Source organism: Globicephala melas, chromosome 5, assembly GCF_963455315.2.
Source record: "Globicephala melas chromosome 5, mGloMel1.2, whole genome shotgun sequence".
NCBI lineage: Eukaryota > Metazoa > Chordata > Mammalia > Artiodactyla > Delphinidae > Globicephala > Globicephala melas.
Window position 1 is genome coordinate 74,265,977 of NC_083318.1, and position 16,609 is coordinate 74,282,585.

The 16,609-nt window shown below is 41.2% G+C and overlaps 1 protein-coding gene across 17 annotated transcripts in view; it reads right to left on the reverse strand.

Annotated features, from left to right (window-relative positions):
- Window positions 1-16,609, reverse strand: part of KDR (kinase insert domain receptor) — a 97,813-nt gene that overhangs the window by 39,835 nt on the left and 41,369 nt on the right. For 6 of the 17 annotated variants that reach the window (XR_009564013.1, XR_009564014.1, XR_009564017.1 and 3 more), the window contains one exon: window positions 7,949-8,054. The exons of 7 other annotated variants lie outside the window; for them this stretch is intronic. Coding sequence is in view for 3 of the 10 variants with exons in the window: in XM_060299354.2 (XP_060155337.1) it covers window positions 15,054-15,276 (223 nt within the window). In the remaining 7 variants the exon portion in view is untranslated. Of the gene's footprint in view, window positions 1-3,769; window positions 3,789-7,948; window positions 8,055-13,399; window positions 15,277-15,303; window positions 15,513-16,609 lie in introns of those variants that run through there. 4 more of the 17 variants (XR_009564018.1, XM_060299354.2, XM_030880563.3 and 1 more) reach the window with 4 other exon arrangements.

Genomic DNA, 16,609 nt, shown 5'->3' on the forward strand with positions numbered 1-16,609 from the left:
TCTAAGTATACCTTTTACATAAAACAACTTTCATGTCTTCTAATTTAAAAAATAATACTATCATGTAGGCATTACACGATGAAGCTCAGGCAGGATATATAGCTTTTCAATGCTTCAAAATCTGATGAGATTTTACATTTGCAAAATCAATATACTTTGAATATTTCATACTTGTGCGAAAAGATTTAACTTATATTTTGAAAACTCTATTTCCCCAAAAAAGAAATTAAATGATTATGGGTTGAGAGTTCATTATGAAAAAAGTTTAACATTTTGAAAGGCATAAGTGAAACTTTTACAAGCTATAATCTGGAATGGGAGTCTGAACACCTCAGCTTTCTGTGTGATCCTAGGGAAACCACTTTAACTCTCCGGACACTAGTTTCCACATTGAAAAGTAAGAATTAGATGATCTCCAAGAACCCTTCCAGTAATGTGTTTCTAAAGCATTTACTCTTATAAGTTTACTGTTATCAAGGCTGCTGCCAGTAACATTTTTGTGCAGATAGCCTTCTCTTACTTTTGTTTAGTTCAGATTAATTCCTCAGTATAAATTTCCCAGGAACAGGATTAGTAGATATAAATATTTTTAAGGCTTTTGATACAATGGACCAGATACATTCTCAAAATTGCTCTCCTAAGGCATTGTACCACTCATATCAGTTGATAAACTGGCAGTAGTTATTAAAGGCTTTAAAAATGATCTTAATCTTAAGTCTGCCACTCCACCTCTAGAAATAGATCTCTAAAAGAAAGAGAAAAGTGACACAATTATGTTTATCAAATTAATATTTTTACATTTATAAATATTACATATAATATTTTTACATTTATAATGTAAAAAACATGAGAAAAACAATAATCAAACAACAGGGGACTGGTTATTACACATTTAATAATGGAATACTACGTGACCATCAAAAATCAAGATTTAGAAGAGTATTTACTACCATGGGGAAATGTTCACAGTATATTTTCAGTGAAAAAGCAGACTTACAAAATACCATGCATATTATTATCCCATTATATCCTTACATATCTATCTATGTATATATATGTAAAATATACACACATATATACATAAAATATGTATGTTTTGTATTATTAATATTTGGTTTCTAATCATATATATTCTAAATATACACATATATTCTAAATATATATAACATATATATTTAAAATACGTATGTTAAAACCAAGTAATAATAATGTTATTAGGTAGAAAGTAATGTGACTTTAATTTCCTGAATTTTAAAAATGTTGTACAAAGAACATATATTAGTTTTGTGACTTGGAAAAAAAAGCAGTAAAAAGAAAAATAAAACCAAACAAGTCACTCCAGTTCACCTCATCACTCACAGTGAATGGCTCCCTCATCCAGACTTCATTTTCCTTCATAACAAACCCAGTTTATTCAGGCACAAGGTCCTGTGCTTCATGGCAAAGCCATGGGCTTCGGCCATCCCACCCTTGGTTCCAAGGGCTTCCTGATTGATCTAAGGATAATCCCATCCTCCTTGCCAGTGACTGATTCAGAAATGGCCCGCTCTGACCAATGAGCCATCAGGTGAAGTCCAGGGTATAAGTGGGGATCATTTGCTTGTCTCTGAGAGACAGCCCCACGATGACATGGTTTCTCCTTTTCTTTCTCACACTGTCACGTCTGGACCAACCACAACCATCTTGCTTTCTGTGTGACATTGAAACTGCCACTGAAGATCAAATACCAGAGAGATGGAAATAACCTGGGTCTCTGGTGGCATCGCAGAGCTGCTAAAGCCAGCTCCACCTCCAGACTTGTTGTTATGTGAGGTAATACATTTTCTTATTGTTTAAAACAGTTTTTCTTAACTTTCACTGTATATCAGAATCTCTAGGGAGTTTAGAAACTACTGATCCCCAGGTTATTCCAAGGTCAAGTCAAGGTCTTCAGGGGCAAACCCATCTGAGTCAGGGTTTTCTGTTCGTTACACCTGAAAGCACTTTGACAGATAAAGACACCTTTGCAGACATCTCCATTGTTGTTTCTCTTAAACTTTCAAGGCAGGGATTTGCTCTGGGGTTTTCTCACATTGATTCCTCCTGGGCTGAGGTCTTTGCCTCTAAAGTGCACCATTACTGACGTCTGTTTCTTGGGGACCTAACAAAACCCATCCAAAGCCTGTTCCATGTGATTTTGCGTATTTGTAACACGTTAACGATCAAGGATGTGGACGAACCTACTCAGTCATTCCGAAAAGTGTTTATGTTTTCATTAACTATTTTGTGACAAGTTACCTTTAACAAAAGTTACACTATATTTTAGTAAATGTTGAGTTTAACTATCAAGTGAATACAATATTTGAATATCTTATGTTTTTGGTTGGCACACTGTGGAAGGTATAGGGTGCTAGAAGCTTCATACATTCCATTCTTATAAATTGCCAATAAGCTTCAAAAATATTTTTCATGCAAGTACATTTATAAAATCACTCTTAGCAAGGAAGCTGTTATAAATAGTACCTGCTTAAAAGAGTTCAACAAGCTCTTGGAAATGAAATCTTCCAGAGCATCAATTCTCAACACAGACCATCAAAAGCACCATATTGGAACAGTTGGTGGGTACAGTAGAGGGGGAAGAGAGAGGGGAACACAGGTATCTCGTGAGATACATAGTGGAAAAAAAAAGTCACAGCCACAAACAAGAATGACAACTTGCAAACTGACCCACCACTCTACCTAACGAGGCCCTAGGAAAGCAAACTGGTGTGAGGAGGGACAAGCTTACACCTTTCAGGGACTAACACTTCCTAGGGATGGCTGTACAATTAACATGAGCTGCGGGCTGTCAATAAAACGTAATAAGCTGGGCCCACACGAGGGCAGGATCCCTGCGGGGACCCAGTCAGGCCCACCACACTAATGGTGGTTTTCGTGCCATTAAACAGCAAGTATGTTAATAATTGTGGTGGTTTATCTCAACACTCCCTGCTGCTTTCAGTGCTTAACTCAAATACAATGTTCATCAGCTTTTGTTAGTAGCAAAAGGGAGAGCTTTATCAGAAAATGTAAAGATCACTTTGTGATTATTATTTCACCTTGGGGCAAGCCTACCCTAAGTGTCCCCGCACGGCTCCTGGTGGGACATTATCTCCTGAAGGTCCTGGAAATGAGTACCACAGTATTTAGATTTTCGTCCATGCCTGCCCCACTCCACCACTGCCCTCATACTTTAAAAAAAATTTAATACTGGGCTGACTTAAGTCACACCAAATGGCAATTGATAAGACACGGAGTAAGCTGTGTTCTCGTCTCGGCATAGCCTGGCTGACCCGATCACCCTCTACTCCACTCCCACCTGGTTCTTGCTGGCCACAGAGCCACTTTCTGTCTTGCCATCCTAAGTCTACTGCACAGACTCTGTTATCTGGTGCGCTCAATGCTCAAGGCAGTCACGCTGTCCCCCTGTATGCACTCAGCACTTTACATACAGTGCAGGGTCCAAGGACGCCCATGGAAGAAGAATCCCAGCAGGTTGTGGAGGTCGGTAGTGGGCTGAGACTAACTTTCAATAAAGTGCCTGGTAGGAGACCCTCTTGTCCCTTAAGAGAAATCAACAAAGCTTCCACTTAGAGTGAGTCGGTCTCTAGGAATCTCCCCTCACAAGTCAGTGGGTGGAAGGTGCAGCCAGCATCTTAAAGAGAGCAGTGACATCATTAAGCAGTCACATCACAATCTGCCGTGGCAGAGAATGCTCATTGGATTCTCAGATCAGACATTGTCAGTGTTCACATATTTCTGATTGGAAGCTGCATAGAGGAGACCAGAAGAGAAAGAGAATGTCACCTTGAAAACATGTAGTCTGCCACCCACCCAGCCTTGAGCATCTTATCCTGCCCGGGCACACAAACTCCAGAGAGCCTGACAGTTGGAGTGCTAGCTGGCCAATTCAAAGGAAAAGAGACTTTCCTAGATTCTGCTTAGAAATCCAGAATCTTAACTTGATTTCCTCAGCATCCCACCCCAACTGTTGGTTATTCTCCTGAAAAACCCTGTCTCCATAAAATTGGAAGACACTCAAAGACGTAATTACAAGCGTTTTCACCGATTGCTTTGTTCTTACACCATCTCAAAAAGTTCCCAAACAACATGAAGTTAACTATGACAGAAAAGCCCCATATGAGTTTCTGAAGGTCAGGCTAAATCAGGCTGATAAAGAGAGGGGATAGAGAAGATAGTATTGTTACGGGCGCTACCAACATATTTTTCTAATACATCTTATTTTGGGTTGGTCTTGATACCAGTTGGAGTCTGAGGAATGGCACATTTCTCCACAAGCCTAGTGGAGAGAGGTTTCTAACAGGTCCTAAAATATTGACTTTGAGTTTCAGTGCTTGAATCAGCTTCTGGGATTAAAATCTGGATCCACTATTTCTTACTAACTGTACCATTTTGTACAAATAGGTTACCCTGCCTAAACTTCAGTTTCCTCATCTGTAAATTGGTGATAACATTAGCACCTAGCTCAGAGGGTTGTTATGAGAACTATATTTATAACTGCTTAGTACCCTGCCTAGCACAGACTTAAGTTCTTAATTTATCGATGATTACTGTTGTTGTTATTATTACTTCTATGAAATCAATGGAAGTTAGGAGGAGGTGCCATTGGTACAAAAGGTAAGGGCCGTTTAGTAGCTATTTGCCCAGAAATGAGACTTACAGTCTCCTTCCTTCTGACAGATGCAGTTTTAATGGCCTTGCCAGGCATCCAGCTGACCATTCTGGAGGGGCACTCAACCTTCACCAAGCTCACCTGGCAACCTAGCGCTGTAGTGCCAAACCCTGAGTTAGCGGGAAACGCCGAGCCAGCTGGCTGCCACACTGAGCCTTGACAGGACTTCAAAGCCTCCCTCAGAGGTGACTCTAGAGCCCTCCCAATATTAGGGAAACAAATGGTCCTTCGTGGCCGCAGCTCCCTGGGGTCCTTCCTCCTCAGGAGGCTCGTGGTTGCCGAAGCTGCAGAAAGTTCAGCCTCCTGACCCATCATCGGTCACCATTCTAATGATCTGGCAGGAAAAGATACCTGCCCTCGGTCCCCCTGGGGTGGACTCACAGTAATTTATGAGCCAGCAGAGCACCCCTTCCTCGTGACTTAATATGCTTAACAGCTAATTGCATCTGTGTAGGGATTACACTTTACATTGTGCAGCGTTATGGAAACAAACCCCGGGCTTCCTCGGATTCCCTTAAACAGCTCCTTATCTCGGAGAGGGAGATCCTTATCAGGGCCATATGTTAGAGGGCCTGGACTGTTTCCAAATGACCCCAGGAGGGTCTGGGGCCTAATCAGTCTGCAGGCCCAAAGAGGGGCCTTGAACAGAGTCCCAACCTGAACCAGCTGGGAGGCCAAAGCCAAGGGAGGAGCTTCCTCCCTGCCTTCTGTCCTCCATAAACCTGTCAAAGGCCAAGCTGGGGCCCAGATGACCCACATCAGCTCCTCTGCCCCGGTGACCAGGGCTTCCTGTGCTGACCTTCATGCCACGTGGAGCTCGAGCAAGCAAAGCCCAGGGGATTACTGAGCACCTTATCCAAAGTCAAAGCGAAGCTTTTGCCCTTCCAGGGGTGCTGTAGAAGGAATCTTTTGGTAGTAACACTTGGCTTTCTAACTCACAAGCTAGCTAAGCCCCTCCAACCCCCGAGGGAACCAGTCAACGCTACCGCCTTCCTTTCGCCAGGACGGCAAGGTAGGCCCCAGCCGGAGAAACAACTTGCTTCATACACAATTATTGCAAAGCTTGGGAGATTCCTGCCTTGGCAGACACAGAAAACACTCCTTCCCCTGGGTTACAACAATTTAGTTAAAGACCGAGTCTTAAGGAACTCCTGGGGGAGGCGGGGCCGCCAAGTGTAAAGAGCAGGAAATGTCTCCCAGCGTGAGGAGCCGGGAGCCAGAAGCCAGAGGGGCCCTGCTGGAGTTTTCCAGCCTGTGACTCACGGGGCCACTTCCCTGCTGAACCCGGCCTGCACTCCGGCTCCTTGGCCACTGTGTCTCAGAGCCTCTTCCTGTCTCCAGTCCACCCAGGCCCCTGAACAAAGCAGAAGTCTGGAGTCCACGGCAAACTCTAAAGTGTTGTGTATATATTCGGGCGTCATCTGTGGAAGCAGCTATTTTGAAAACAAAAAAGTAACTTCCCTGCCCTCAGAAGAACTTGGTGAGCTCTTAGAAGTGTCTACGTTAACAATTTGAGACTGAAATCTTGATTACCACCTCTTGCAAAAAGAAAGGAAGACAGAGTACATTCTTTTTCATTGATTCATAATAATAGGTAAGGAACTTATTGAGCACTTATGTGCCAGGCACTCTCCTAAGCCCTTTACATCCAGTATTTTATTTAACCCTTATGACAACCCCTGTACGGTTGTTATCTCCATTTCATGAATGAGGAAACTGAGGCTCAGAGAGGTCAGTAACTTGTACGTGATCACACAGCTAGTATATGGTAGAGTCAGGATCCAAACCCGTCTGTCTTACTCAAGCACCCAGCTTCTTGGTCTCTAATATTCTGGGCTGAAACAGGACTTGGAGGCCATCTGAGCCAACTGGTACCCTGATCCTCAACTCTTATAACTCCTCTCCAACAACCTTACAGAACAATCTCTACTTACTCCAGGGAAGGGAGACTCTGCGAGGCACAAAGAAAAGAACACGTGATTGGGCATCAGATGACCCAGGGTCTGCCATTCTCATGGTTTGTATCCATTGGTCTAACTGCCCTTTGGCAACACAAAAGAAAGAGCACTTTCCATGGAAGCTTCCTCATATATTAAAAGACAGCCCTTGCATAACCCCTTAAACCTTCTCCAGTCTAACTAGTTCCAGTTTGCCAACCATTCTGTATGTAAGACCATCCCAGTCACCCTCCTGTGGATGTGCTACAGCTTGTCAAATTATCTCTTAAGTGTGGTTCCAGGAATGGAGAGTCAGAATCAAGTTGGTCTAATCAGCAAGGAGACTGGGCGGACAAATCCCTCCCTTGATCTCCCCATATTTACACAACTTAAAATTTCTTTCACCTCTTTGGAAACTCCAACGTACCCTGAACATGTAGTCAACAAAAGCCCTTAAGGTTTTTTTTTTTTTGCTCTGGCTGGTACCTAGGAAACCAAGCTAAAATGCCAAAAATCAATTTGCTGAGAGCCAATTGGCTAAAATTCTATTTACCCAATGACCGATTTTATCATTGCATTCCACAGATATTGAGTACCTACTACTGTCCAGACACTGTTCTAGACACTAGAGATAAAGTAGTGAACAAAATAGACAGAAATTCTTGTCTTGATGAAGCTAACATTCTTAGTATAATGGAATTGCTCCAGCCACTTTTGAGTTCTTATTGCTTTGAATGTCATTTCAATAATGCCTCAAATGGCATATGAGACTTCATCTTGCATTTCCAGCAGCAGTTAGTAAGAAAAAAGTCAGCATTTCATATCATTTTGATTAGTCTGGATCCCTTGACAGAATTTATATATCAATGGCAAATATATAATACAATTTTATGCTGAAATTGATGAGTTTGAATGACTCATTGAAAATGATTAAATGTATTAATGGGAAATGTAAGCCTATGTCCATCAACTTTTGAAGAATTGAACTTCCCATAAAATTCTGTTTTGAAGACAGAGTGAAAACCAGTCCATTACAACTTCACAGAAATCTTCACTACAAATGGCTGTAAACTTTATAGATAACTCTTGAAAGTTGGTGTTTATTGACAAGTTTAATTTGATGAGCTCATCATTGGGCAAACCGGTCATCTGACAAACTGATTTTTAGCACATTGGTCATTGTCTAGCTGATTTTTGGCAAACTGATACTTGTTAACCAATTTAAAGTTATTGCTAAGCCATGGTGCCCCATCCCAAAATTTGTGCAGAAAAACTGAATTAAGTTATTTGAGTCACTGACCAGTGAGCTTTTACTGAATCCTGACTCTATCACACTGCAATCTTCCCAGGCGCTTGTCATCCAGCAATTTGTTCTTCATGCTGAGTCCTTATGCCAGTCTTCAAACCTAGGGAACCAGGGACAGCAGAAAGCACCATTGGAGACCTCCAACCGGTTTGTCAATGGTAAGTTAATTAACAATCTTTGAGAACTATCATTCAACAAGCTATAAACCTAACTTCCCTATCCCCAGCAGCATAAGAAAATAGCTACCTTTATTGAATACTTTCCACTTATCAGGTAGTATGGTGGCTATTTTACATACGTATCTCATTTAATTCTTATCCAGCTAAGGAAAAGAAGACTCAAAGAGGTTAAGTAACTTGCTCAAGACCATACAGCTAGTAAGTAACACACTTTCTTCCCTCTGGAAATCAGATGTTTATTGTAACACTAAACTTTTACATTTAGTCAAAGTGGATTTAGCTTGTAGATAAAGCTGCCTGAAAGATGGAAATATTTAAGCCAACATATATTAACTAAGACAATTAAAGGTACCAGGTCACCTTCATATGTATCTTTTTTTTGGTTGGTTGATTTATCAGATGAGTCAGCTCACTGCCTTCCATCAGGAGAGAGGATCCCATTCTGGTTCCCATCCCAAATAGGAACATGTCCCCAAGGTATAAGTAGACTGGATTCAATCCCGGCATAACCTTGCTTACCGGGGCTTCAAATTTTAACTGCCAGTCTTCACTTGGAACCTGGTGATAACAGCACCTAACACGAGGGCCCATTACAAGGATTTAATGAGGTAAAATGTGAGGAGTTCATAGCTCAGTGCCTGGCATATGGCAGCCGATCAACAATCAAGGTTATTTCTCTGTCCTTCAGGCTACTCAGGTCTGAGTGACTGCAGAGCTACTTGAAATGTCTATCACCATGAAACAGAGAAACATAATGAAAGTTGAATCCATGATATATATCTATCTAAAAATTCTATTACCATGACTAAACTTGTTCTAATATATATGTCATCCAAAATTAATACTTATTGGTACTTCTTTTTAAAGTGAACATTACTAAGTAATTCTGTAAGATTGGACTCAGGAATAGTTTCTGGCATGACATCCCCTTGTCTTGTTCATCAGTCAGAGAAGGAATAAGCTCTCCTGCAGTGCAAAAGACTACAAGAATGAAAGCTGGGCAGAACACTGAAACTTACTGATGAATGAGGTTGATAAAGGAAGAATGAGGATCTTTTTTTTCTCTTCATGACAGGTCCTCAAGGCAATTTGCCAACCATATTAGACAGGAGCAGGGGGAAAAGGCACAGCAATAGATCATGATCTATTCGTGGTGATTGAACTAAAAGAAAATTCTGTTTCTATTGACTTCAAGTATATGCTGCTTAAAAGATTCTCAAGGTGGTTTATACAGGAGTACACTTTGATTTGTAGAACAGATGTATTCATGAAGTGTTGCATGCTACTCGACAATATTTTGAAATACCCAAGGGGAAGTCATTATACACTTAGAACAATCCCTACTGAAGAATTCCTAGTAAAACTAATGGCAATGGTGGAATTTATTCTTTCCGTACTTTGGATTTTCATCCACTGGAAAAGTTTAAAATGTAGAACAGTAGCATAAAGGTCAAACAATGTTACTTATGACAAAACAAAAGATTCCTTCTATGTTGCCATAAATGCCTGCCAACATGGAATTCTTCTGGGTGCATTAACAGAATCTCCTCTTGCTTTACAAGTGAAATGCAAATTCTTCAAGGTGAGGTGAACCAGACCAAGAAAAGCCTTTCCTCAGCCTTCTGTCAGAAGGCTTCTTATCTGGTTTTTCCCATGAGCATCCTGACTCTGAAGTCAGGTTAAGCGTGGAATCTATACCTAGAAGGGTTCTTGAACTCAGATCTTTATTCAAAAATGACTGAATGAAGAATGACCAATAATTAGAACTACGCTCAATTTGTTAAAGGGGTACCATAAGGATATGTAGAGAGTTCTGGAATAAGATGGGAGTTCCTCCTCTCTAGGGTTCTGCTGATAACCTGTAACCCAAGCAGCCAAGAAAACGGTTTTGACCACTGTCTGCTAAGGTGCCTGGCACATAGTAAATGCCTAACAAACATTTGTAGAAACCATCAGTGAGGATCCCTTTATGTCTCCTACATAAAAGGAGGAGATTGCCACCCAATCTACAGTGTGATGCCTACATCTTGCTTTAGGGTCCCGATTAATTCAATGAGTTAATATTAATAAACTCTTTTCAAAAGAGTGTCTGGCACAATGTAGCATTTTTAAAGTACAGTTAAATATAAACAAACAAATAAATATGACTTGCTTAAAGTTTAGTGTTAAGGGCTGAACCTTTGGTACCTGATTCCTCTGGAGGGCCTCGCTTTTCCCCACTATGTGCTGCAGGATTCCTGTCTGCCAGTTTTCTTGTTACCTTGGGGGATGAATGTGGAATGTTGTTGCTCACTATGTCACCAGCCTGAATTCTCTACTTTGCGTCTGGGTTTTCATTTCCATTTCTGTTCTCTCTGTGGCAATGAACGGAATGTTTTCAATCCCCTTTATCAGGATAAGACATTCAGCTTAAAGAGATTCCATGCAAAGCACCAGGCTCCCATGAAACCTCTCCCCATAACAATGGTTCAGAGGGCTCTTGATGAGTCATTTCTTACCCCATATCCTGTGAAGTACAGACGGGATCAGAGTCAGCCACTGAGAGTATCCTTCACACCGAAGAACTCAACCCACTTTGCTGGACTTATTCCACACTCTCTGCCCCCCACAAACGTCACTCCCTGAAGAAGGGAGAGGACAGAGAGCAAAGAATGGAATACAACTGGAGCGAAGGACCGCTTTCTTATTCCCTGCCCTTTTTCTATTCCAGTGTATCTAAAAGTCGAGAGCTTCTAGCAATTAAAGTATAGTATGGGGGTATGCTGTCACCAGTTACTGGTAAGTACACTGATCATAGGTTCTAAAGTACTCGGAATAAACAAAAGGTGAGACTAATGTAAAAAAATCAAACCATATGTTTTCATTCTTTTATTTTTAAACCAAAAGCTATGAGTGAAACTATTGAATGTAATGTTGTTCTACAGGTATCAAGTCACATAAAGGTCATATGCTGTGTTGTAAAGAAAATAAAATCTAAGATACAGTTTGATGTCTTCTCATTAACATTCACTCGTCACGTATCTGTCATAGTTTACTGCAATCCTTGTCTTATCAATAGTCTTCCTTAGAATACTTTTTTCCTAACTCAGAGCTCTTATCTCTGAGTCAGACCTCAGCTGAGCCTGGTATGTTCTACCACTTTAGCTCCAGAACTTCAGGCCAACTTACACTTCTCTCTGAGTTGCTCCTCCCAGATTCTTGTAATTCTCTCCATTCTGATCAAAACTAGAGCAAATGCCTTTATTTTACCTTTTTAACCTCTATTACCTAGGAGCATTCTGTAACTTTCCCCCTCCAAAATCAGATTTAATATTGGTTTCACAAAGACTGCCCAGATTTCCACTTATGTCTAAACCCTTACGTGGGAGAGACTCATGCAGAAATGCAATTTTATAAAAACAGATTGGAACCCCCTTTGATCTGTGCTCACTCCTTACCTGAAAGCAGGGACATGACATGCCTACTATCCCTAAGGGACAAGGGCACACAAATGTGGGAAGATTTATATCAAGAGCTACTCACTGAAAGGCTTAAGCTTTCTGGCTTTGCCTACATTTTACCATGTGGGTGATGAATATCTGAGTGAGAGGTAGAAAGAAAGACATACTAGGGGAGACAGGAAAATGGGTTAACTACAAAGTTGTGGATTTGAGATTTTTACTTTTCTTCTTTCATTGAGACAGACATTGATAGGAATAGTTAGTCCAGGGGTAATGAACTTAAACTTCCCACCACTCTCCTCTCTCCTGTGATGTGGTTGAGGAGAAAGGCTGCTGGGGGGAGGGTTCACAGGAGAGGAAGTTTAGTGGAAAGAGAGAAACAGAAGGAGAAGGGACAAAGGGGTTTGAGAAGAGGGAGAAGAACAAAGCAAGCCAAGGGAGAGAATGAGAGAGGTCAGGAGCCAGGGGGAGACAGTTGGCCTCACCTAAAACACCAAATACCTTCAGTGAAAGCCTTGAAAATAAGACCGCGCAAGAAGCACTTTAAAAAGCTACAACGTTCTCTTCAATACAGGGGCAAATGAGGAGAGAAAAGGAGCTAAGAACAAGGGGTGTGGAAAACAGAAGAGAGAAGAAGGAGAGGGCCAAACCTCACCTCCTAATTATTCTGCCTGAGGTGCTGAAAGCATTTCTTTATGAAGTGTGAAGTTTCAAATGAATCCAATTTCCTGGCATTGGAAACAGTGCCAGGGGCCGCTTACGAGAAACAAAATCTCTTTTTCCTAAAATGAAGAAAATTCCATTTGTCTATGAGGTCTTCTCCATCTTGAATAACCTAGACTCTTCTGCCATTCATTTACTGGACAACACTGTAACAATGGGAAAGACAAGACCGGGCGTGACCTACAGTTTAACATCTGTCAGAAGACCCTACTCCACTAACTCCAGCCAATGGCCCAATCTGTAAGTGCAGTGCCCAGGAACCACACACACCCGGAGCCACCCTCTTTTCCATCATAAAGTTGTGCAGAATATCTCAGTGAGATGATAGGGTTTGAAAAATGGTACAGTGTGTATTTCCCCAAGCACAGGGGAAAAGAGGTATATTTAATAAACAATGCTGCCATGATGGACAGCCGCTTGAAGAAAACAAAGCCAGGTCCTTACCTCACTCCATATACAAAAATAAATCCCAAATGGATTTAAATGTAATAAAAGAAGGAAGGCAATTTAGGATTTTGCATTATTTTAGAATTGGGAAGACCTTCATCAATATAATTAAAAAACCTAGAAGACGTTAAAAAAAATAATAGGCATATCTTTTGATTATATAAACGTTTCAAAATCTTGTATAAAAAAAAAATCCCATGAAGAAAGAGTAGGACCACACTTTGGTGCCAATGATCTTTGGATAATTCCACTCACTGAATTCAGGCAAAAGTAACCATTTAAAATGGCAATGTTGGATCTGAGGTTCTGACACTGCAAGGATAGAGTAAAGCATTATTGAAAACTATAGATACGTTCCATGCTTCCCTGCACTGCCAGGTCTGGCCACCTGTCTCAGGATCTCTCGCCCCATGATTTTCACGGTTGGCTCTTCTAACAGGCACAGGGGTTACTAGCGAGCCACAAATACTGTTGGACAATTTATCAGGTATCTCTCAGTCCACATTTTAAGAATCTCAGAAGTGCTTGGAATTTAACAAGAGTGCATGTGTGTGTGAATTATTTGTGTAACGAAGGAGGGGGAGAAGCATTTAAGCCAGATATATTTACCCTCAAAACAGCTGTGATAGTATTATACCATTGTATTTTTTTTTTTTACTAAGAATACATTTATTGGTTTAAAAAGTATATAAACATTTAATGAAGATATCCTTCATAAGAAGAATAAGGGAACAAGTGAAAATAAAAAACAGCCATATGGAAATGATGTCTGATTCCCCCTCCTCCATTCTAGAAGTGAGAGAAATGATAGGTACAGTGATGCAACCTTGCAAAGGGATTACTTCAAGTTTTTCACTTTTTTTTTTTAATAAAATGGCATCAATTGCTAAAAGCTTTATGACCTTTGTTATGCTACATAATACTGATACAAAATGTGATAGTACAAAGTTCATTATATATAATATAAGGTTTTAATATATTACATTTGTTTCTACATAAACAGACTATAAATATATGTGCCATAGCATGTTTTATAGTCATGGTTCCCAGCATCTCACACTATGGTACCAAACGAAAAATACATTTTCTTTTTTAAAAAGGAAAGAACAAGGGCAGAAACCAGTAGAAAGAGCTTTACATGTTAAAAGTCTAAGTAATACAATAGTTGTTATAACTTTGGCTACAAAGTAATTTTGAAATCTGGCTAATAATTACTCAGAGAGTGAACAAACCAGGTCAGCTTTTACTAGGGTGTAGAGGCCAAATTACTAGAATACTGACTGGCTGGGAGGTCAGGAAAATACTGAAGGGAGGGGGAAGGCATGGAGAGGGGAGAAGGAACAAGAGAGTAATATTCTTCCTGAAGCTTTGACACCACAGCTTGATGTTGAATCTACTGCATTCAGGCTCAGACGTATCACATCAGGACAGACATGTCGGTATTCATCCAGAAGAAACCAGAAGCTGGTTTACATAGTCAGAAATCTTCGACGCAACAGAGAGGCTGCGTGTCCTTTCTTTGTGGTGTCCTGAATAAAGGATCAGCCTGGGAGACAAGGAGCCAGAGCTGCATCATTTCCTTCCTGGGGCTTGGCCAGGAGACACGTAAGAGTCCGGAAGGAACTCTCATTAGGAGTCGGAAACAGCACAAGGAACTCTCATTTAGCCCAAATGGGAAGAGCACGCAACCTTCTAAAACCAGTCACCTCGTATGAAGCCTTTACGTTTCCTAACAGACCCTATGTCCACCTCCACCGGAGCCAACGCAATGCATGTGCAGGCTCCAGTGCATCCTCAAAGCAAGCCAGCATCTTCCTTTCCATCAATCCATTCCCCACACATAAGACTTGGCTCCGGACCCATCTCCTAAACAAAGCTTCTTAGATGGACTCAGTCCTAAAGGTCTTTCCCATCTTCAACACCTAAAGCACTTCCATTGCCTGGTTTATCTTCTAGTTTTACAGGTGTCAGCTCCCCCGGTACTGCTACTTCTTGGAGGATGAAGCCATTTCTTGAACTTCTTTTGCTGTAACCCCTGGGGTGACCCACATTAGGGGGCATCAGACATACTTTTTAAATGAATTTTAAAAAGAATAAGGTCAACACCGGGAGAAGACACAAACACATTCTTGGGTCACAAGCATCTTCTCAGGAAATGCCTAGAGGACTGCCTCCCTGCAGTCCAAGGTCCTTGCTTTTGAAATGAAAATCAAATGTGGCTACTTTCTGGTGGTGGAAAGAACAACACTTGAAAATCTGAGCAGCACCTCTCATGTGATTTCTAGGACTGGGCGACGTGGGTGCCCCCTTTTAAACAGGAGGGGAGCTCAGTGTGATCCCAGTATCAGGCTGGAGAATCTGAGCTGCACTGCCAGCTTGCGGTCCAATCTCTACCAGCTTTAAAAGTTCCGCCTCCTCGCTGGGGTACACAGTGGTGTCCGTGTCATCGGAGTGATACCCCGACTGGTAGCCGCTCGTCTGGTTTGAGCCTTCAGATGCCACAGACTCCTTGCTTTTGCTGGGCATCATTCCACTGCAGAAGAGATGGCAACCAAATGAGTCGGCAGAGAGAAGGGAGTTCTTTTGCATCTTATCCTAACCCCGTTCCCAACCCCGTGTGGGCTGGCATCTTCCTGGAGACACCAGTCCCTCTCCCTCCCCCTTGTTCATCAACATAGCAGCCTCACTCAGACAATGTCTATTTTCAGGTACTCGCGTGAATCTGGAGTTTCAGATAAGTCGTCTTATTCAGGTCCAAGTCTTTCAAGCCTGAGATGAGATAAAAGGCAGTTCTCCTGAGTTATGTGAAGGCTCCAACCAGTGGAACCTTTTTATGGCCTTGCAGATTGACAAGTTTGTATACAAGGATAGGAGCCAAAGGGACTCTTTCAGGATGTGGAGCGAAACTGGGATGCTCTGAAAGTCCACTAGTGCTTGCACCACACTGTCAAGTAAGGCATTACAAGGCCCGTGGGTGGTGTTAATAAAGTTCTTGTGCAACTTTCAACTTTAGTAAGTCGAAGCGTGTGTGTGTAATCAAGCCAGACATGTCAAAAAGTGCTTTTTACTCATCAAAACCACATTCTTTGGAAGGACGGTGGAATCGTGACAGACGGTAATCATGTCCAAGCTTAGAAAAAAAGCTTAAAAAGGCTTTCTGTAGCTTGGTGTAGGCTGTGTGGAGCTTAAGCCATTCTGAAGTGTGGGTTTTTTTGCCCCCTTAGTAGGTGTTTTACCAAGCTATTCATGTTAAAAACTGCAAAAAAAGGATTTGATTAACTCCGTGTTCATATATGGTTTAAAAGTTATTTCAAATGACTAGATATCCATTTTTTCTTTCAATCCAACCTCAGTAAAATGAGCTTAGTGTCTCAGACAATGGCATGGTACCTATTCATTGCTGAACAAATATATTTGAATCAGTGAATGAAACATATGATCGGCTCTCACAGTCTCTCATCCTGGGCCTATGGCAGACAATGAAATGGCACAATGGCACATTTTAATGGGTTTGTTTGTTTTACATGACCATCACTCGGTACCAAGAGTGGTCCCATTTCATCCAACAGTTCGATTATAAGTAGATCAAAGTCTTCTCTATTCTCACCTAGAGTGAACCTGCTAGCAAATAAATAACTACTCTGAATCCCAATATTCTTATAAATACAGAATCTTATTTATTTGTTAAGTTAAAAGCAGGTGTATCTACTCAAAACAGCTACGAATTCCTACAGAATCACATGGAAGAAATATTCAAAACCAAATTCAGCATTTTTCCCACAATTAAGTACTTAATAATTCAGCCAAAAATATTTAAGTATCTTAAGCAAATAGATAATGGCTTCTTTATACATTATATTTCATAA